The sequence below is a fragment of the Canis lupus genome, chromosome 12 (assembly GCF_011100685.1).
Source record: "Canis lupus familiaris isolate Mischka breed German Shepherd chromosome 12, alternate assembly UU_Cfam_GSD_1.0, whole genome shotgun sequence".
Lineage (NCBI taxonomy): Eukaryota > Metazoa > Chordata > Mammalia > Carnivora > Canidae > Canis > Canis lupus.
The window spans coordinates 3,543,109-3,564,949 of NC_049233.1; the positions used below are offsets into that span (position 1 = coordinate 3,543,109).

The window sequence follows — 21,841 nt, forward strand, 5'->3', positions numbered from 1 at the left end:
CCCGGCCACAACAACCACCGCCTCTGTGCCAGAGGGCCAGTGCCACACCTTGCAGAGGTGATTCCCCAGCGGGCAGCAGGATAAGTGGCTGCACCCCAGCCTAGCCCCATGGGCCACAGTCTGAGCCTCTCATGTCTACTGTGTGGGGGCCAGGCCGGGCTGGGTCAGCCCCAGGCCCTGCTCCCCTGGGAACTCCAAAGGTCACTCTGTCCCTCCCTCTCCCTTGGATACCTCGGAAGCAAACACCGGGTAAAGGGAAACACACTGCTGTCCCCAGGCTCTCTCTACCATCTAATCCTCTCACCCCGGAAGGACAGATGCCACCCCACCCAGATGTGGGGATGGCTGGGCTATGCATCAGTCACCCCTCAACTGGCCAGGTCAGGTGGCCAGGACCCCACCCCATTCTCAGCTTTGCTCAGGGTTGAGATTCAACACTTGCTGAATGGACAGCAGAAATCATGGGATCATAGTGCTAGGAACAACAGGACCAAGGCAGGTCATCTGTTCCAATTCTGCTATTTTACAGATGACAAAACTGCCTGCCCAGGGCTCCTGCAGAGCTGGGGGCACATTTCGTATCCCTGCCTTGGCCACCAAGACTGACCAAGGGCAGAACTTGACCCCAGTCACCCCAACCTCGGGGATCAGAGATCAACAAGAGTCACTAGTACTCAGATTGCACAGCTGGGGGGCAGATGCCCACTTAGCTCGAGGCGGGGGGGGGGGGCACCGTTCAGTCCAGACAGGGCCCCAGCTCCTCCAGGGTGGCCTTGGGGCTGGAAGCAGGCCAGGCTTCGGAGCTGCCTCACCGGCTCTCTCCTGATCACCAAAGGCCCTCGCTACCTGCTGTCACTGTCCTCTGTGTGCAGGAGCCTGGACTTGAGTCCAGACTGTCTGGGCTGGAACCCCAGCTCTACCACCCACTCTAGCTGTGTGTGACCTTGGACCTGTCACTCCATCTCTCAGACTTCAGTCCTCTCAACTGCAAAATGGGGACAGTGATGGTACTGATCCCAGAGGGTCAGGATTAATAGGTTAGTATGTACAAGACCTGAAGAGAGGCGTGGTGCTTCCCAAGTGCTACAGAGGTTGGTTAAATCTTTGCACCTGAGGGCACAGAGAGGTGTGAGTCCTGCCTTGCCTCAGAGCTCCTGGGCCAGCAGAGCCTTGCTAACAGGCAGCATTATTTCTAGGCCAAGGAGCAAACAAGAATGAACATGAAAGGCAAGTACTCCAGCTTTCCAGCCTGCCCTTGTGTCTGAGCTTCTGATGACAAGGTTCTGAGAACCAGAAGAGAAGCACAGGGATGATCCTGTCCCCAAAGGGAGGGCAGTTGGCGGGGGAGGGTCCTAGAGCAGGATTGCCTGGAAAGCTCCAGCCCTGGACCCTAAGGGGACCTGCTCCACTGAGCCTGAAGAATGGAAGACATAAAATCCCACTCAACAACCCACATTCCCATCACACCTTCATTTCATCTGGGTGAGAGACTAAATTATTAACCAGGACGGAGGGAAGGTTGTGGCCACTAAAGCAAGCTGGCAGCTCTCTCCCAAAGCCAAGGACACATGGGGCTAAGGGGATCTGGCTGCACCACCCCAGCTAAACTGCCCTCACCTCTCCTCTCTCCTCCTCCAAGGGTCCCTCCTCAGGGGGACCAGCTGAAGCATCCATTCCTGGGCCACTTTGGTCCAGGACAAGTGCCCTCGCTGGGGTCACGAGCCGCCTGCACCAACACCAGATTGAGGACCACCCTCACTGGGAGAAGCCAGCTCTGGCTGGGGAAGCTCCCACTAAAGGGGCTCTGGGCTCCTGTGGAGCTGTCATTGCCCCCTCAGCGCAGCCCCTCCAGAATCTCTACCCCAGAGCTGTCACAGTGCCAGCCACAGACTCCTAGAGACTTCTCGACACACCCGCACATCCTTGACTTTTGTCTCACGTCCAGCCCCAATGACAGATGAGAAAATGTGCAGCAAGGCGGCTTGCAAAGGACCTTTATTTTCAAGGGTACCCCAGGCCTCAAGCATGTCCTCTACACACAGGCACCCCTCAAACCCCAAGGGCCCTTCCCCTGCACCCCTTGGAAGGCAATAATGAGAGGGCCTAAGTGGCTCACATGGTGGGGGGCGGGGAGCAGGAATCATAAATACAAGTTAAAAAGGACAAGATGCTCCATCCTGAATGTCTGAAGCTGTGCCAGTAACCAGCGCAGCTCTCCACGTTCCTCCTGATTCCTCAGCAAATAACCTTTTGGCGTAGCTGCTGCTCACCGAGAACCTTCACATGCCTGGCATTTTCTGTTCTGGGAGGCTCTGGGAGGTAGGCAGGCTAAACTGGCCCCTCTCACAGAGGAGGTAACTGAGGTGTGCGAGTGGCCGAGTGATGTACCAGAATCTTACGGAATCCTGGCACCTGGCATGTGCTCCTACGTCCCTGGGGATTGGCCTGGCTGGGAAGTGGCTGAGCAGGGATTTGAACCCGGATCTCTCTAGTTCCATAAGAGTTTTCCACCACCTGTACCATCCCTCTCCTACTTCTTCCACCCAGCCTCTAACCTGCCTCCTTCCCCTTTTCTGGGGTCCAGGCTCAACCAGGAGTTAAGGATCCCTGTCTGTGGGGCTAAAGCAGGTGGTAGCCATGGAGAAAAGTGGGGATCAGAAAAATCCCCTCATGGGTGGGCAAGACCTTCAGAAGGTCCAGGTGGCTCTGGAAGGAAGCATGACACACACCCCTGAGAGCCACTGTAGGAGATAAATCCCAGACATACGGTGGCAATGACCGCAGCAACAGTTTGAAGATGTCCTAATTGTGTCCCGGGGTACAGTGAGCCAGGGATGCGTTTGGCTCTGCCACAGGTGACAGCCAGCGGGGGAAACTATTGGGAGAGGATTTTCTTCGTCAAAACCCTGCAGCTATGGTTACTACAGTGACTGCAGCCTTTGTAAGCAGGTTGTAAATTGTAATTGAAATGAGTTTTCAAGGTTGAAATAATCAGAGTGCCTCCTTGTCTCTCTCCCATCACCCGCCACGACTCACCCCGCCCAACTCACCCTGCCCAACCGCAACCCTCCGGAGTTCTACGCTCCCTACCCACGCACGCACCCAGTTCTCGAAGCGGTTCCCTCACATAAAGGAATATGAAATCCATTACGTACGCACGCACGTATATTCACATCCACCCATCCAGGGTGGCTGCACGCAAACCTGCAGGCGTTGATACACATGTCTAAACACACACCCATGTTCAAACACAGATAATCACAAGTATATGTATAAACACGGGTAACACATACATCGCTACACAACTAGCATGGCACTCATCCAAACACAGGGTCATCCAGAGTCACCCACTGTTGGGCTGAGATGCTCACAAGTGTTTTCTTTGGGAAGTGATACCTGGAAGGACCAGTAGGGGTAGGAACCTGGGATGGGGAAGGGCGGCCACTGATGCCAGGTGTGCGGCTCCATCCCTCTGGGGCCCTCCAGGAGACCATGTAGAGGACGCCTCAGGGCTGCCCATCTGAGGAGACAACCACTCCCGCTCCCACCAATCTTAGGCCAAGGCCTGCTTCCAAGGGCACTAACTGCACTGGCAAAGACGGGGCTGGTGAGCACTGCAGGGACCAGGGAGTGGCAGCGTGTCTGTATTCACAGGTAGAGGCCCACATGTGCAATCCAGCATAGGTGCACGTACACACATCTGCACACAGAAGCTTGCATTTACATACAATATACAAACGTACACACCAGCTTTCATCTCTTGGGCAACTTCCGGGGAGTAGGATAAGAGGGTCCCAGGGTCCCCCCAGGAACAGCAGCCTAGCAAATAGCTGTGCCTGTCTCCCAGCCTGCCACGGACCAGCTAGTGATATGACCTAGGTCAAGCAAAATGCACATTCCTCAGATGTAAATGGGGGGTAATAATACTGGCCTGCAGGGCCCCTCAGAGGATTAGGGAGGTACAGGTACAACACACAGCATCATACCTTCTATACAGAAGCACTTTATAAACTTGTTTCCTCTCCTCCCAGGCACTCCTCCACGGGATAAGATCCCACATCCCGGGCCTCCCTGCTCCATCCTGCGTGGTGCATACAGGCCCTCCTACCCTCAGGATGACGTGAGCACAGGGTACCCGACCCCATGCAGACCGGGGCCCAGCTGAGGTCCGCCCGCCGAGATCTAGATTCGAGGACAAAGCTGCCACACTGTCCTTCCTGGCCATTCCCCTTCTTTCCCGACTCACCGGTGGTTGATCCATCCTCCCCAATATCTCCCTGAAACACCCAAGTCTTGGCAAGCGATAAATGCCATATAACTATTAGCTGTTATTATCATTGGTGGTGGTGGTGTGGATGCTGGCACAGGCTGGGCGACAGGAATCCCCCACACATCCTCAGCTGCCATGCACCCACCCTCCCTCTCAGAGCTCCCAGCCCCTGTGAACAGAAGGCAGTAAATTTTTCCTATTTCCTCATAAACCGGGCCTTCCTCCGCTCAGCCATCACCTGGCTGGCAGTGCTGTCAAAAAGATGGATGCCACATCTGCCTTGTTTACAGCTTTAATTCCCAAACCCTCTCTGCATGCTCCCAGGGAGGGGGCCAGGAGACAGAGAGGGAGGCAGGTGCTGCCCCTCCCTGGGCCTTGACAGCTGCAAGCCTCCCCCTCAGTGACTCCTTCCTGGCTCAGGTGTGGGGGGAGTCCCTGGGCAATCTGCAGGTGCTTCCCACAGATCACCTCCATCCCTTCTCCGGGAAAAGGTGAGCAAGGTGGCTCTGCAGGGATGGGGCTCTGTGGGGATGGGCGTGGGTAATAGGATTCCCATTTTACAGATGAGGAGACTGAGGCCTCAAGAGGTATAAGGCCCTGCCGAGGTCACACAGCTAGGAGGCAGCAACAGGGGGATTCACACCCAGCTCTGCAGGACCCTGACAGCAGAATGTGTGTACCCTCTCCCTCTTACCACTTTGAGACACACCGGCCCAATCTCCAGCTGCCAGCATCTGCTGCTCTTTGGAGACTTTCTGTGGTCACAGCAGCTCTCTGCCCAGCCATCCGGCAGGCAGGCTGGAGGCGCTGAGGAATTAGCACCCTCCAGGAGCAGCCTGTGGAAGCAACAGGCAGAGGCCAACTGTGCAATCTGCTGGCCTCAAGGGGACCAGAGTGGGCCAGTACAAGGCCACCAGTGCAGATGGGCAGGCCTCCTGGAAGAAGTGAGTGGGAAGCCAGGCTGGGAGATAGAGCAGGGGTAGGTGGAGAACACAGAGCACACCTGGGCTGGCTGGAGGCAAGAGGGGGTGCCTGGGAGAGCAGGAGGGCAGGAAATCGGAGATTGGGCAGAGCACCAGCCCTAGAGCCAGGCTGCCTGGGGATAAAGCCAGTTCTGCCAATTCTGGTGCCGTGATGTTCTCAAATGGCCTCTGCAGCCTCTTCTGCAAAATGGGTGCTGCACCTGCAACAGCCTCTACCAACTGCCCTCCCTCATCCTGGATCCTACAGCTGACATGCAACACCAGTACCAACAGATCTGGCAATCCCATCACTCCCACTCCCTATCCACATCAACAACCATTTTACCAGCACCGATCATGCACATCATCTTTCAGCCAGCCTCTTCCTACCCTTCACCTCCAATCCTCACGGCAGCCCACTGAGATGGGCAGTGACTCCCATCTTCTCTGAGACGCAGAGAGGTTAAATGACTTGTCCAAGGTCACACAGCAGGGAGGACACGGAGTCAGATCCAGGCCCGGGGCTGCATCCTTCTCCTGCCCCCCACCAGGTGCCCAGTGCAGAGCCAGCCCCCCACCACTTCCCGTGGGTGTCACCCTGGCCCTCCTGCCTAAGACACTCTCCCAAGGGAGTGGCTCAGCTCAAACCTGGACGGGGCCACGGGATGCTTGAGCCGCCTCCCCCTCACCCGGAGTGGGTCTCAGGTCCCGCACACATTCCCAGCGGCAGCCCTGCTCCTCCCGATACCCTGAGGTGGACCCGATACCCTGAGGTGGACCCACTCACCGCGCCTGACGTGGGGCCACACGGGGACTCTTAGCAGCCTCTGCTGCCAGAAGAGCAAGACGCAGCAGGAAGGATCGGGGTCAGCTGTGAGGTGCCGTCCTCCGCTCCTCCTCCCCACCCTGTGTTCATTCCAGCCTCTGCTCCTTGGTTCGCACCTTCCCCCTGCCCGGGGTGCGTGCCATCACTGCCTCTCCTTCTGAGCCAGGGGCTCCCACACTTTGCTGCACAGGAGAACCACCTAGGCCACTTTAAAAAAAAATCCCAATGCCCAGGTTGTACTCAGTACCAATACACTTAGAACGTCTGGGGGTCAGGCATCAGTAGCTTTAAACAATCTCCAGGTGACTCACTGTGAACAAGGCTTGGGGACGACAGCTCCTACTATGGTCTTCAGCCCTGAACACACACAAAATCACCCAAGGAGCTTTCATGAAGTCCACAGCCCAGACCCCACCCCTGAGATTCTGACTGAACAGGTCTGGGGGTGGAGTGCTGGCATAGTTTTAACAGCCACCTGGTGATTCTAATGCACAGCCAGGCCTGAGAGCCACCATTTTACAGTTCACGAAGTACCTCCATCCATGCTTTCTCATTTCCAACCCAAGACACTCTCTGGGCTGGCTCACCATCAATCCCATTCCTCCAATAAGAAAGCAAAGGCCCGAAGAGGTTAAAGAGCTTGCCTCAGGCTCCCAGCGAAGCTCTACACTCCTGAACTGTGCTCCAGCCCTCCCTCCTCCACCTGCTCTGACAGCCCAAACACCTCCCTCAGGGCTGCGGAGAGATGCCCCTGTCCCCAGTTCACCAGCCAGGCCGAAGACATTTGTGAATCCAGACCCCAGGACTGGGAATCTAGGTAAATAGAGTCTACAGGAGCTGACCAAGGTCCTCTCCTCTCCTGCCCCTCCCAAACCAAGAAGTGACTCCAGAAAGCCCTTTGCCCTTGGCAGGCTGGACACTGGAGGCCCTGTTACCCATCCTGCCCCCATTTCCAGTCTCACCATTCCCCATCCTCCAGCCAGGTCTGGGGATTTATAATCAGGGTGAACATACAATTTTCCATCCCCACTTAGGCACTTTTAAGAATAAAAGGGATGTGGGACGCCTGGGTGGCTCAGCAGTTGAGTGTCTGCCTTTGGCCCAGGGCATGATCCCAGACTCCTAGGATCAAGTCCCACATCAGGCTCCCTGCATGGAGCCTGCTTCTCTCTCTGCCTCTGTCTCTGCCTCTCTCTTTCTCTCTCTGTGTCTCTCATGAATAAATAAATGAAATCTTAAAAATAAAAGAAGAAGAAGAGGAGGAGGAGGAGGAGGAGGGATGTTTTTAGGGGCACCTGGGTAGCACAGTTGGTTAGGCATCCAACTCTTGGTTTGGGCTCAGGTCATGATCTCAGGGTCATGAGCTCGAACCCTGCATCAGGCTCTGTGTTCAGCTTAGAATCTGCTTGAGATACTCTCTCTCTCTCCCTCTGCCACTCCAGCTCATACTCTAAAACAAATAAATCTTAAAAAATAATAAAAGAGATGTTTTCCAAAATTATGTAAGATGCATAGTCACCCTACCCATGAAAGCTCAGTCTCCTGTGCTGTCATTTTTGCATTTCTTAAATCTTCAATTACTGCCTGACAAAGGCATTTGCTGTACAGCCTTTGGCAAGTTGCTTGGCCTCTCTGACTCTCCAGACCCTCCTCTATAATATGGAGATCAGAAAAGCCCTTAGAGCTGTTATAAAAGTGAAAAAAGTGAAATGGGGTAATGTGTATAAAGTGTCTGGAACACAGAAGATACACAACAGTGAGTGATATTTATGGTTATTAGCTTGCCTAGGAACATAAGCCCCCACATCAGACAAACACACACACCCCTTCTCCCATAGACGTACTGACTCATGTACATACACAGTCACACACACCACCATGTACACCCACACATGAGCTTGCCTGCTGGGCCCCTGGGGAATACCCATGATCCTAACTAGCCAATATTCCTGACTCCCAGAGGACCCAGGCCACCAGAGGGCAGCACCCTTCCCACCTGCCTGCCAACCTCCTCAAGCTTCCTCCTCCTGAGTTCTGTGACTCAGGAACCTAAGATCCCGCAAGCCAGGCCAATGGCCCCTTGCTCACCTGGCCCTCTGCCCAAGCCACTTTAATCCGTCCAGGAGGATATGAGAGGGAGATCACCATCCCCTCTCGTGACCACTCAGGTTGAAGGCACCCAGAGCTCCCTCAGTGTCACTAAGGGAAGGTCCTGCTGCAGGCTACCCAGATCAAGAATATACAGGGACCCACATCTGAATGTATCCAAATGTGGACATACCACGATGACTACCCTAGGGGACTTAGGGCCTGGACCTGGGTCCAAATGCTGCTCAACCACCTTCCATCCATGGGAACTCAGATCCTTTTACTTTCTTGCACCTACAAATTGTTTTCCAATCTGTAGAATGGACCCACTGTCCCATTCTCAGGTGGCCCATTCCTCACCCTTTTCAGGACTCTACTCAAATGTTACCTTTATAGGAAAGCCATCTCTTTGTTCTAGTTGTTTCTAGTGTACATTTCCTTTCTGATATATTGTACAGTTCACTATTTATCTCGTTTAAACGTTTTCCTATTAGGATAAACATTCAAGAGATTTTTGACTCACTCATTCAGCGCCATATCCACAGTGCTTAGAACAGGGACGAGTATACCCTAGGAGTCAAATTGGTGTTTGTTGAATGACCAAGGGAACCGCAAGGGATTAGAGATGGTTTCTGCAAAATGCTCTGATGGGTGAATGTCTGGACTCCCACACGGGGCAGCTGGGGTCAATTTCGTGGGCTCATCCCCCAAGGTGGCTACAGGCAGGAGGAACCTCTTGCAGAGACCCAGGAGCCTCCTCCTGCCACACCCCACACCCCAGCAGCATCCCTGATGGCTGAGAGCAAGGCGGCTTCTACTGTTCTAAGCCCTCCTGCCCCAGGCCTCGGAGCCAAAGGGACCCTCCTAGCCCCGCCCCTCAGGCCCCACCCTGCACCCGCAGTCGGCCCGCCCCCAGCCCCTCCTGGCCCCGCCCCTCAGGCCCCGCCCCGCACCCGCAGTCGGCCCGCCCCCAGCCCCCTCCTAGCCCCGCCCCTCAGGCCCCGCCCCACCCCGCAGTCGGCCCGCCCCCAGCCCCCTCCTGGCCCCACCCCTCAGGCCCCGCCCCACCCCGCAGTCGGCCCGCCCCCAGCCCCTCCTGGCCCCGCCCCTCAGGCCCCGCCTCACCCCGCAGTCGGCCCGCCCCCAGCCCCCTCCTAGCCCCGCCCCTCAGGCCCCGCCCCCAGCCCCCTCCTGGCCCCGCCCCTCAGGCCCCGCCCCACCCCGCAGTCGGCCCGCCCCCAGCCCCTCAGGCCCCGCCCCCAGCCCCTCCTAGCCCCGCCCCTCAGGCCCCGCCCCACCCCGCAGTCGGCCCGCCCCCAGCCCCCTCCTGGCCCCACCCCTCAGGCCCCGCCCCACCCCGCAGTCGGCCCGCCCCCAGCCCCTCCTGGCCCCGCCCCTCAGGCCCCGCCTCACCCCGCAGTCGGCCCGCCCCCAGCCCCCTCCTAGCCCCGCCCCTCAGGCCCCGCCCCCAGCCCCCTCCTGGCCCCGCCCCTCAGGCCCCGCCCCACCCCGCAGTCGGCCCGCCCCCAGCCCCTCAGGCCCCGCCCCCAGCCCCTCCTAGCCCCGCCCCTCAGGCCCCGCCCCACCCCGCAGTCGGCCCGCCCCCAGCCCCTCCTGGCCCCGCCCCTCAGGCCCCGCCCCACCCCGCAGTCGGCCCGCCCCCAGGCCTCGGCCCGCCCCCTACCCCTCCTGACCCCGCCCGCGCGTGCTCACTGGTGCACTTCTTGACGTGGCTGCCCTTCTTGAGCGCGTGGCGGCTCAGCTTGCAGTGGAAATTGTCCTCCCAGAACTCGGCAAACCAGATGTTGCGCCGGTTGTTGTCCAGCGTGCGGCTGGAGAAGTAGCGGTCGAAGCCTGGCGGGGAACCAGGGCATCAGGGCCTCGTGCCCCCTTCCCTACCTGCCCCCAGCCCTTCCAGCTCCCGCATCCCCCAAGGGTTAGAGATGCCCAGGCAGAGGGAGGGAGGAAGGCAAGAGCAAGCCTCTGATCCAGGGCCCAGCTGGCAAAAACAAAATGTGGAGCATTTCATTTCATTCAAAATGAAAAGAGCTGTATTAAGTCCCAGGGGTAGCATGTGTAATCTTACAACTGCTGCCTTTATGGAAGAGAGGTGCGTGGGGAGGATGCTTCACGCTTGGCCTTTTAACCACCAAAATGCTAATATCCGGGCTCTTTGAGAAGAAGCCACCTGGGGGTCCTGAGATTAGAGTAGAGAGGCTGTTGGGGGCTGACCAAAGCTGGGGGCACCTGAGCTCTCTGGTTCTGAAGAGGAGGCCAGACAAGAGAGGGAAAAGGGTGACCCAGGTCACATAGCAAGACCAGGGCCAGGATCTTCTGCCTCTGCATCCAGAACTTCCCCATTTCTGACAGAGGCGGCTTCCTCCTCCAGATGTTCCAAAGGAGACTCCCACCTCTGCTCTAAGTGCAGAAAACCCCACCCCAGGGTGGGCAGCCTGGCCAATGAAGAGTGCCTACTCTCTCCCCACAGTGCTCCTTCTGCATTGATGACTGTTCCCAGCAACATGCAGAGTTGACTGAGCTGCTTGGGGTGGGCCCAAACACCTGAGAGTTCAGTAGGGTCCATGCCATGCAGTGAGTGTCCTGCCTGGGGCAGCGTTCAGGTGGAGATTCAGTGGCTGTCGGAGCTGTAGGAGAATGCTGACATTGATAAGGGATTAGGGTTAGGGCAGGGTTTCCCAAGCCGTGGCACCATTGACAGTCTGGGCCCTATCATTCCTTGTTGTGGGGGGCTGTCCTGTGCATTGTGGGATATCGAGCAGCACCCCTGGCCTCTACCCACTAGATGCCAGTAGTATCACTCCCGAGTTGTGACAACCAAAAATGTCTCCAGACTCCCTTGTCTCCCTTGGGGGGTCAAATCGCTCCTCTCCCCTATGAGAACCAATGCTCAAAGTCTTCTCTAGTATCATAGGGAGAAGGGACTTGCCAGACAAGTTCTGGGTTCCAATCCCAGCTATGCCACTTAATAACCATCATATGTCACTTCATCTCTCTGAGCCTTAATATATTCACTTACTAAATGTGTATAAAAGTGTCCTGTGGGGTTGCTGGTAAGAGTAAATGAGATGTCTCTCAACAGCCATAGTCACTACTGTTTTGTGTTTACCATAGCTCGAGGCTGAGAGGGATAATGTGGAAACTTCTGTGGCCTGTGTCCCCTCTAGCTCAGGGTAAAGAACACGCTGCCCTGTGACCTTGAGCAAATGCCTCCCGTGCTCAGGCCTCCATCTCTTGGAAAGCTCAGTAGAGACGGATGTCTGCAGGCCTTCCCCACAATATCAATGCTGGCTTCTATTTACCGAAGCAAGAGCAGGGGAGAAGGCCCTGGGAGCCTGCCTCCCCCCATGGTGAGAACAGTGAGGTCCCTGCCAGACTGGGCCACTAATGGGAACCTCACGCCTCACTCACAGAGAGGTTCTAGTCAGAGCAGGTTGTTCCTACCCAGGGTGATTGTGGGTTCTGCCCCGAGAGGAAGGGATGCCGGACAGGACAGGCCCAAGCTCAACAGCACCCAGGGCCTGGATCTGGCAGGCCCTGCACGGAGAACCTGCCTCCACCCCCACCCCAGCACAGCATCTTCCTCTTGTCTCCTGCTCCCAGGCCCTTTTGACAGAGGACTGGCCCCAGGCAGGGAGAGGGCCTTGGCTCTCCGTCTCAGATGGGAGAAGGGATGGAGGTACGTGGGGATGAAGGGAAGTCCCTGATAAATAACCTTCCTGTATGTGCCACGCATCTCCACACCCAGAAATATCTGAGAAGGAGGAAGAAAACTTCTGAATCTGGATTTGAATCCTGCTGGGTTGAGTGTAGCCAGAAAGGCCACCCAGCCTAGACGGTCAGCACCAAGGGGATGTGGACCAAGGAAGAGGAAGGACAGGATGTGGGAAAATGAGGAATGGAGTAGGGGGACAATAAAAAGGGACAGCTGGGGAGGATGGTGGCAGCAGTCAAGAGCGGTGGGCGTGCCTTGCCCAGTCCTACCTCGCACAGACATCCTCTTGGGGAGGATAGTGACTGCACCCTCAGCCACCTCCTCCAGGTGCAGCACCGGTGTGCTCTTAGAGCCCCAGCTGTCCGAGCCCATCCAGAAGAAGTGGCCTGTCTGGTTGGCCTTCCGTGCCGCCTCTAGCACACGCCTGTGGGAACACACACCAGCCCAGCCCAGCCGTGTCTGCCCATGCCACGACCCCACCCCAGCCACACCTGCTCAGGGGCCGTTAGCTGACCCTCCCCACCCCAGGCACACACACATCCCCCTCATAGCCCATGCCTGTTCCACCAGGCCCATGCTTCCACCTGCATCTGGCCCACACCCTCCTCTGGCCCAGGGTGCTCCCCCAGACCCACTTCTGCCCCTAGGGCCACATCTGTCCTACAAAGACAAACCCATTTCCCTAGGTCCGTGCACGCCCCATATCTGACTTGCACCCCCGGCACCACATCTGCCCAGTCTGTGTCCTCTCAGGCTCATGCCACCCTGGTCCTGTGTCACAGCCACATCTCTTGGTTCATTTTCACATCTATATGCCTGCAAATGCGTACATACACACGCACGTGTGCAAACATACACACACTCCTCTACATGGTTACCCCTCTGCACCTGCTGCTCCCCTGCCAGCAGAGCCCTCTCCAGCCCACCCCCTTCTGTGCCAAAAGCCTGGGCCTCCAAAGAGCTGCTTCCCAGACCCTCCTGGGTAGATGAAAGGGTGAGAGGCAACCAGGTGCTCACCTCACCCCGTCCACAGTCCTACTGTGACAGTGGTTGTAATCAAATCAAATTGGGGACCCTAGAGCCCAGCACAGGGCGGTACCCACAGGAGGCACTCTGGAGGAGAAAACCAGCCAGAACTCCCCCAACCCAGCTCTGGGGAATGCCTCCTCAGAGGAGGGGAGGCAGAGGGGGGCAGGGAGGCCGGAACTCCAGGAGGCAAGCACCGAGCTCAGAAGCTCACAGTGAGGGAGAGGCTGTGATACTAGGAACTGGGACACGGCCCCCAGGGCTTGGGGGTGCTGCGGATCCTGGGAGCCTGTGCAGGAGGCAGCCGCTGGGGCCAGACAGCCCAGGGCTGGGGGAGAAACTCGCTAGCAGGCCCCAGAGCCCACGCCTTCCCTCCTCCAGCAGCTCTCGACTCTCCAAGTCCCCAAACCCACCCTCCCCAGGGCACATTAATGAGGGGGTGAGGGGGAGCTGTTCCCAGAAGCCATGCCCACAGCCTATTAGTACCCGCTAGCATCAGGCCAGCCAGAGATGACCAGAGCTCCCAGACCTTCCTCCCTGCAAAGTCACCTGGGTTTATTTTTACTTCTGTTTGCTTCTGAAAATGCATGTGGATTTCCCGAAATGCCTCTGCCCCCCCTCCCTGCGGCATTCCCTCTGGAGTCAGCCCCTCCCCTAGGTACCTCTGCTCTGGGAGGCATGGCCCAGCGCCCTCATCTTCCCTTCCCAGCACATGGGTCCATCTGAGCTAAGCAGGAGGCCTGGAGCAGGGTGCACTTCTGGATGGGGTATGGGTTCTGAGTCCTGGGCTTTGAGGTGGGGATAAAGATAGGAGTGCAGGGACCAGTAACTGAAGGAGAAGGACTTCTGAAGGGAACCTCCTCCTCCAGGAGCTGGTGACCTGTGGATAACAGGAATGTCCCGATGGCAGAATTTAGGGGGCCTGTAGGCCTTGAGGGGGTCAGGAGCAGCCCTAGGCTCCACAGCCTCTGACTCCTCCCTCCCAGCCTTGGGCTGCCTGAGACGCTGCCCTTAGAGCTGGTCTCTTAGCCGTTTGTGGCCTTAATGATCTTCCAGAACTTCCCCCTCCATCCCTGCAGGGACCTGGCAATGTCTCCTGGGGGAAATCTGTCCAGGATGGGGTCGTCACCAAGTGGGGAAAGGGCTGGAAAGAAGAGGACCCAGATGGACACTGGTTAGCAACAGGGAGGGAAGCACAGGGGGGCAAGGGCAGACAGGCAGCCCTGGCAGAGCAGGAGGGCAGGGGAGGCTGAGGGCACAGCAGGCTATAACACGTCAGGCCAGCCAACTGAGGGGGGAGGCCTGGGGAGGATCACATCTACTGACTCATCCTCCCCCGCAAATGTGGGGGCCTGCCTCCCCCATTGGACTCTAGCAGGGGCTGTGTGTCCCCTGAGCCTGGGGCTTCCTGAGCTCAGAGCTTGCATCTCTCCCCTTGGCCAGGACAATCACAGAGGCCTGGCACATCTTGGCCCTGACATCAGTCTGAGAGGTAGTAGCAGGGAAAAGGCAAGGCAGGAAGAAGGGAAGTAGGTTAAGATGGGTGCTTTGATGTGCACCAGACTCGGGACCAGAAGAGATGGGCTGGCCCAGCACTGCATCACATGGTCCTGGCACCCTAAAGTCCACCTGTTTCCTCAGCAGATGCAGAGACTGAGGCCAGGGAGGGGACGACACCGCCCACAGAGAGTGTGCACCAGAGCCAGGACTAAACCCACAGCCCAGGCCTCTTCCCACTACTCCAAGCTTTGCCAAAGAGAAGAGGCAGGGGCTAACAGAGGTGGGGGTGGTGGGGACTCCACACGCCCCAGGCACTTGCTTGGAGCCTGACTTTAAGCCCTTTAAGCACATTCCTGCATTCAGTTCTCAAATAACACTACCAGGCTTGCATCCTTAGCACCTCCCTCCTTTTTTTAAAGCAGAAAAGAGGCACAGAGAGGTTGAGAAACTTGCCTCAGGTCACACAGCTAGGAGGAGGGAGAGTAGGATTAGACCTAGTTCTTTGGCTGAAAGTCCAGGGCCTTAGCTCCTTTGTTAAAGTACATGCTTACCATCCCCAGCTGATAGAATGGATGCGGGGGAAATAGTGAGGGGGGATAAGAGTGCCCATTAGCAGTAGCCTGTGCCCCAGCTGTCTCCCACCCCACCCCTCCAGATCCTACAGTGCAGTCAGGCTTGTCTAGGAAGGTCTCCAGCGGGACCCAGGGCTCTCCCCGTGACTGGCTCCCAACCCTCACCCCGCTGCCGCCTGCTCTCACCTGATGTCATCCTCATTGGCAAAGATGATGACCGCCCTGGCGTTTGAGGTCTCCAGGAGGCGACGGATGATCTTGTCAAACTCCCCAGGCTTGGGTTCCCGCGGTATCTTCACTGACTGCGCGATGCACACGCCCCCTGTGGGAAGGGCGCCAGTCAGCCTGGGGCAGGGGGCAGCACCAGTCTCTCCCCGCTTCACCCTACACCCTCCAATACATACTCCCTCCAGGAGACAGAGGCCAGGGCTGCCCATGGCCCCCCCAGCCAGACTTCTAGCTCACAGGTCCTGATCTGTGCACAGGCACAGGCTGTGCAGTCAGAACTGCCACGGTACAAATTTTGGTTCCACCACTCACCAGCTGGATGGCCCTGGGCATGTCACTTCAGTTCTCTGTGCCTCAGTTCCCCAGCCTGTAAAGCAGGCTGGTAGCGAGAGGCAATACAGCATCATGTTTAGGAGCTAGACTGCCTGGGTTTCAATCTCAGCTCTGCTGCTTACTGCAGTGTGACCTCAGGGTGGTGACTAAACCTCTCTGTGCCTCAAATACATCATCTATAAAGTGATGACACTACTACTTACTTCACAGGGTTGTTACCAAGCTAAGTGAGTTAGTGCACACAAATACAATAATACCTGGCACATAGGGAGTACTTAGTAATGGTGGTTATTTTCGTTGAAACCATCTCATAAGGTTTTTTTGGAGGAGTAAATCTGAGAAGAGAGCAAGTTGCCCACCCTGGGCTATCAGATCACCACGCATCCACATCCGTGTCATGTGCACCTCCCAGGGCTCTTGTCCCCAGGTCATGTGCTCATCAAAAGGTCCCTTGATGAGACCACTGTGCATGGCTGCTGACTCATACCTGTGCATCTGAGGCCTATCCCTCCAGGTCTTCCCACCCTTTCCAGGCTCTTCAGCAGGTAGGCTCCCCAGCTCCCCCTCTATGCCCTGACCCCCACAGGGTGCCTTGATGCCTGCCTCTCCCCCCATTCCCAGTTCAAGAACTCACAGGAAAGCCATTCTAATGTGTGTGCTTCCGGTGGAGTGACCAGAGGAGCTCTGAATGGGTCAGGGGGTTTGGGAGCCCCCCTGTCTCTCCTCCTTTGGCCCACTGCCTGCCTGGCTGGGTCCTGGAGGAGGGGCCAAGGGCCGGAGCCTGACTATCTCTTGAGCTGTCTGCCTACAAGAAGCCCAACCCCCATGTCTGCAGAAGCATCCAGGAGGCAGAGTCAATACATCCAAGGCCAGATTCACATCCAGGCTGCAAGGCTCACAGAAACCCTGGGAGCACTTCAGACTTCACCCAGCCAGTTCCTAGCCTTAGACACGTCTCCAGTGTTGGCAGGGGACAGATGTCATTCGTGCATTGAAATCCCACCTGACCTCCTGGTACAAAAGCACCTATGGATCACTGTTGCTGTTATCAACAGCATTTGACAGATGAGGACGCTAGACAGGAGGAGAAATCACACAGTCCCCTGCCCCTACTGAGATACAGAGCAAGGGAGCCTCCAGGGGCTGAGAACACCAGGGTCCCTGGTGGCAGAGTCAGGGCTCAACTGATGGAAGAGCATGGGGGATTATTCTTAAGGAAACAGATCTTTTATCTAAGACTGTCAGCCCCTCTGGGTCCTACTCAAGGGTCACAGCCCAGCTCCACCCCAAACAGGATCCCCTGGGGACCCAGCAATGCCTCAAACCATCTACCTTGGCTGGGCACCTGGCTGCTGCCCACGCTGGGGCCACTTGACACTTCTGCACAGACTCCATGTGCCTCTGTGTGGGGCCCACCCACCAGCCCCACCAGAAGTGCCAACAGTACCCAGCTCCACTCCAGAAGGAGCCTCTAGGGGCGCCTGGGTGACTCAGTTGGTTAAGCCTCTGCCTTCAGCTCAAGTCATGATCCCAGAGTCCTGGGATGGAGCCCTGCATCAGGCTTCCTGCTCAGTGAGGAGTCTGCTTCTCCCTCTCCAGCTCCCCCTGCTTGTGAGCTCGCGCGCGCGCTCTCTCTCTCTCTCTCTCTCTCTCTCTCTCTCTCTCTCTCTCGTAAATAAATAAAAATCTTTAAAAAAAAAAAAAAGAGCCTCTACCCTTGGAACAGAGGTGGCAATCAGGGAAGGCTGTCCAAAGGCGATGACCCTGAGCTGAGTCTGAAGGAGGAGGCATAAGCAGCCAGATATGAGGCATTCTGGAGAGGAACAAGGTACACTCACTAGAAGGGGGGTAGTTCTGTGCCAGGCACCTGCCAGGCCTGAGGCCACACGACACATGCACACTCTCACATCCCTGTCCCCAGGAAGTAGACCCCACCCTGGTTCTCCACAGCAGGCAAAGCAGCCATGGTGCTCTGCCCTCGCCCCTGACTAGAACCCACCTCCCTTACTTTCTGCCTCTTTCAAGCAGGCCAAGCTCCTCAGGTCTCTCCTAAGGCACCAAAGAAATCCAAAGCACCAGAGAAGACCATGGTCACCAGGAGCTCATGGGGAAGGAGGGAGGGTCCTTGGGCAGGACTGGTCCCTCCAGACCCAGGTCCCACAGAGAGAGCCAAAGGGAGCCAGTCTGCTGCCCACAGCACGGGCCATGTGCTAATGGCAGCTGGGCAGGCGCTCAGCTCCCAACTAAACCTCCATATGGTTCCTTTCCAGTTAGAAAGTGGGCCAATTGTGACATTTCCCTCCCATCTGGAGAGACAGATGGACAAGGGGAGGCGGCTGGACAGGGGGTAAGGGTGAGCCACCTGGCTCCAGGAGGGAGGAGGGGGGCCAGGGGCATAAGGAAATGGGAGTTAATTGTCTTCAAATGGGGAGAAACTCTCAGAAAAGGGGTATTTCTGGGCCACGCCCCTCCCCCCCCCCCAGGAGGATCCACGGGATGGTCCCACCTGACAGCCCAGGGCCTATCTTGCATGTTTCATTTCTCTGGTGAAAGAATTAAATGACCACCACTCCATCAGCTAGAATGAGAGTGAGCCACGAGGTACCTGAGATGGGAGGATAGTCCAAGCAGGATACTCTTACAACCACAAGAGAGGGAGGCAGTTGGAGGCGGGCGGGGGGGGGGGGGGGGGGGGGGGGGCGGGGAGGATGTTCTACAAAGCTCAAAAATACCAGTGAACATTTATGAAGCATCTAGTGTGCATTGACTATTACTCTGCAAATTTTACATGGATTCATTCATATGGGGTGTCATCAGCACATCTCTAATTTCTAGATGAAGAAACTGAGGCACAGAGAAGTTAAAGGGGCTTCCCAAGGTCACATAGATAGTCAGGGGGAGGGGGAGGGTTTAAACACAGGCCATCTGGCTCCCCCATTGTGTCATGGCTCAGGCCATGTGGGGAAGGGGCTGGTGTACAAGGTCAAGGGAACACCTGCAGCCCGTAGACATGGGCATGTCTGGGCACACTGCCCGTTCTGGAGTAAGAGCCCACTGGCGTCCGGGGTAAAAAGCGAAGTACCCACAGGGTCCCTTTGCATTGCTGCCCAAATGTCAGCATGGCTGCTCCAGGGACCCCAGGATGGGGATTAAGCAACTGGCTCACCGGGGGCTGTGCCAGTGTGACACAAGCTCCCAGCAGTGAGGGGCATCTATCTCAGCTGCCCTCCTGGCCCCTTGCTGCAGCCAGAGAGGACCGGAGTAGCCCCAGAGGGACCAGCATTTACTGAAGCATCCACTCCAAGCCTGGCACGCAGTGAGGCCTCACACCCCCCAGGGCAGGTGCTAGTAGTCCCATCTTACAGATGAGGGCTGAGGCTCAGAGGTGCTAGGCAGCCTGACAGAGGTCACACAGCCCGGAAGTAGGAATGCAATCTGGGTCTGTGTCCAGACCCTCTCTCAGGCAGAGAAAGAAAAGGCCTGGGTCACTGGGTCTCTGTTGAGCTCTGCTTCCCGCAGCCCCTCCCCACCCCTGGAAAGACCCCAATCACATGCCAAACCCGCCAGCCCTCTTGCCTGCTATCCTGTAGCTGTAGCTCCATCACCATCGCTGTGGGGATCATGGCTAACACACCCCTGGGACCCCCTCTTCAACCCTCTCTACCAGGGAGGGAGTTCTCCTCACCCTACTCCTTTCCCCCATGGCCTCCCTCATTGGATAAAATACAAACCCATGAGTCCATATGGACAGTAAACAGAATTGAATTAAACCTAAGTAGCAAGAAACAAGCCCACTCCCTATCTCTGCTCAGAGGTTGAAACCTTCTACGTCTCCCAGACTCCAGGCATAGGATCATAAGAAAGCAGGGAGCATGGAGGAGTCCCTCCTAAGCGCCCCCTTGGCCAGCCCCTCACTCTACACCCCAGCCTCCCAGGCCCTGGGTGAGCACCCAGCTGCCAGCTACAAGCTCTGCTGCCCACCAAGTCAGTGCATCCACTCACAGGGCCACGGGCACGAAGCCATGACCGCTTGCCAAGCACATCTGAGCACTTGGGAGCGCAGGGACCTCACAGACCTCCTGGCCCAGGTTGGACAGGGAGCAAGGAGGACGAGGCCCGAGAGGAGGAGTGCTTTCCCCAGGGGCACACGGCAGTTGGGGCAGAGCCCACCTCCAGATGAGGCTCTCGCCACTGCACCAGGGGGTTTAAAATCCAGGCCAGCCCTCTGTGGCTTCTTCCCACCTGCTTTGTCACAGAATAAGCAGAGCCCCCCCAACTAAACCCAGTGAATGTTGGGACATCCCCTTACCTCTCTGGGACCCCTCCCACCCCCGCCCTCCCTCAGCTGTGCAGTGAGTGCCCCACGTACCCCCAGCTGTGGCAGCCCAGAGCCTGCCCTCTCTCCACGCCTTCCCCTCCCACTGGTCAAAACTGACCCATCCTTGGTCCCCTCAAGGCCCTGCCTCTGCTCCCAGAAAGCTGGGAGAGTGGCCACTGAACACTTTGGAGACTACATAGAGACATTCAGTAAAGTGGGGTGCGCTGATCGCCTATAAGCTGGCACGCCCCTTTCTACATTCCTCCCACAGGAACGCACACATGGGCACAGGAGCCCCACGCAGCCATGCACTGCAGCACCGTTTGCAAAAGCAGACTATCGGAAATGACCTAAATACTTTACAACAGAATGGATAAACTGTGGTGTTTGTACAGTGGAAAGAAAATAGCTCTCACAACAGTACCAGCACAACCGAATCCTGAGAACAGGAAGTTGATCAAAAAGGCAAATTGCAACATGATGTGTCCCGTCTATGAGGAGCTTAAAGATCACATATAATAAGACTTAATGTATAGGGAGACACACATCCATATGAACAAAAGCTGCAGGAAGGCAGGAGCTTCTGTCTGTTGCACTCATCGCAACCTCCCCGGAGCCTAGAACAGTGCCCAGCACATAGTAGGTGCTCAATAAAAGTATGCTGAATGACTTCCTTCTACCACCTTCAGAGTTGTGGTTACCTCAAGAGAGGAAAGCAAAAGAACAAGACTGAGAAGGGCTCCATGGGGTGGGAGGGGGGCAGGGGGATTGGCTTCTAGACAATCCATGTTCCATGTTTTACTTCTTTAAGCAATAATCAGAAGCAAATATGGCAAAATGTAAATGCTTAGTAAATGTGGACCACAGAATCCAAATCAGACAAAACTTTCAGACACAAGGCACAATGATGGTATGCTCGTCCTCATGTGGTTTGTGCTGCCCGATGGAGGACACAACGGGACACACCCCAGCCTTTCCTTTCCATCTGTGGAATGGAGCCCCTTAGCCGCTCCCAGCCCAGTGGCATCCACAGGGCACTGGAGGGCGGGGAGTGGGGAGCCTGCCAGAGACCGCCCTTCTCCCACCAGCCTTCTGGCTCCTGAAATCCTATCTGCCCCTGAGGACAGGCTATTAGCCCTCCCCTGTGCCTCCCCCAGGGTCCAGACACCTGCCCTGACTTGAATGTGACATAGAGACTCCACTAGCAAAACTTGATACTGGCTTCCTGTTGTATTTTGTGGTCTCTGAGCCCCTTCTATTTGCGGTCTGATGACCTTTCCCAGTGTTCTCCAGGTCCAGCCAATGTATCTGTGTCAGTGTCTGCCTCCAACTGCACTCCCCAAGGGCAAGGCCGGGTCCGTGCGTTCGTGTGTTCCTTCATTCATGCATGCTTTCATCCAAGAAGCGCCCTGCTCAGTTCCCAGCACAATCGGATGCTGAGAAATGATAACAAGCGAGATCCCTACCTTGGAGCTCATGGTCTAGTTGGGAAAAGCAAGACCAGGAAAGAGAGCAATCAGCCGGAGGAGAAGTGCAAGGGGACACCCTCTGGGCTGGCAGGAGTAGACAGTGGCAGGGGATGGCCCCTGGGTGCCAGGCCCACCGCATGCTTCTCTGCACTTCACGCATCCACCAACACACCCTGCCCGCATGCTGCTACTTTCCCTTCATGGAGTCAACAAATGTTTACCGAGCTTGTCTGGTGCCTGGCAAGTTTTAGATGCTAGGGCGCAGCCGTGAGGATGGGGCCCCTACCCTCACACAACCTGCTCATGGTGGCAGAAAACCTCTTGGAGGCGGGGCAGAGGAGGAAACCAGCAGGGTGATGGGGGGCAGGGGTGGGGGCTGCATCCCCTCATTCCACCCCGTTGGGTCCTAAAGGACAAGGAGGGTCAGGCCAGGCTGTGTAGCTTAAGAGGCAGAGGCAAATTTGAGTCTGCTCTGACTTTTCCCTTGGAGCTGCTGCCTTGCCCGAGAGCCAGGAA

General features: G+C 56.8%; 1 protein-coding gene across 15 annotated transcripts in view; it reads right to left on the minus strand.

Annotated features, from left to right (window-relative positions):
- GRM4 (glutamate metabotropic receptor 4) overlaps positions 1 to 21,841 on the minus strand; it is a 116,235-nt gene that overhangs the window by 19,111 nt on the left and 75,283 nt on the right. For 14 of the 15 annotated variants that reach the window (XR_005367589.1, XR_005367591.1, XR_005367590.1 and 11 more), the window contains 3 exons: positions 15,164 to 15,299; positions 12,149 to 12,303; positions 9,860 to 10,000 (listed from right to left, as the gene is read on the minus strand). Coding sequence is in view for 12 of the 15 variants with exons in the window: in XM_038553776.1 (XP_038409704.1) it covers positions 9,860 to 10,000; positions 12,149 to 12,303; positions 15,164 to 15,299 (432 nt within the window). In the remaining 3 variants the exon portion in view is untranslated. Of the gene's footprint in view, positions 1 to 9,859; positions 10,001 to 12,148; positions 12,304 to 13,567; positions 13,707 to 15,163; positions 15,300 to 21,841 lie in introns of those variants that run through there. The other variant, XM_038553782.1, reaches the window with a different exon arrangement.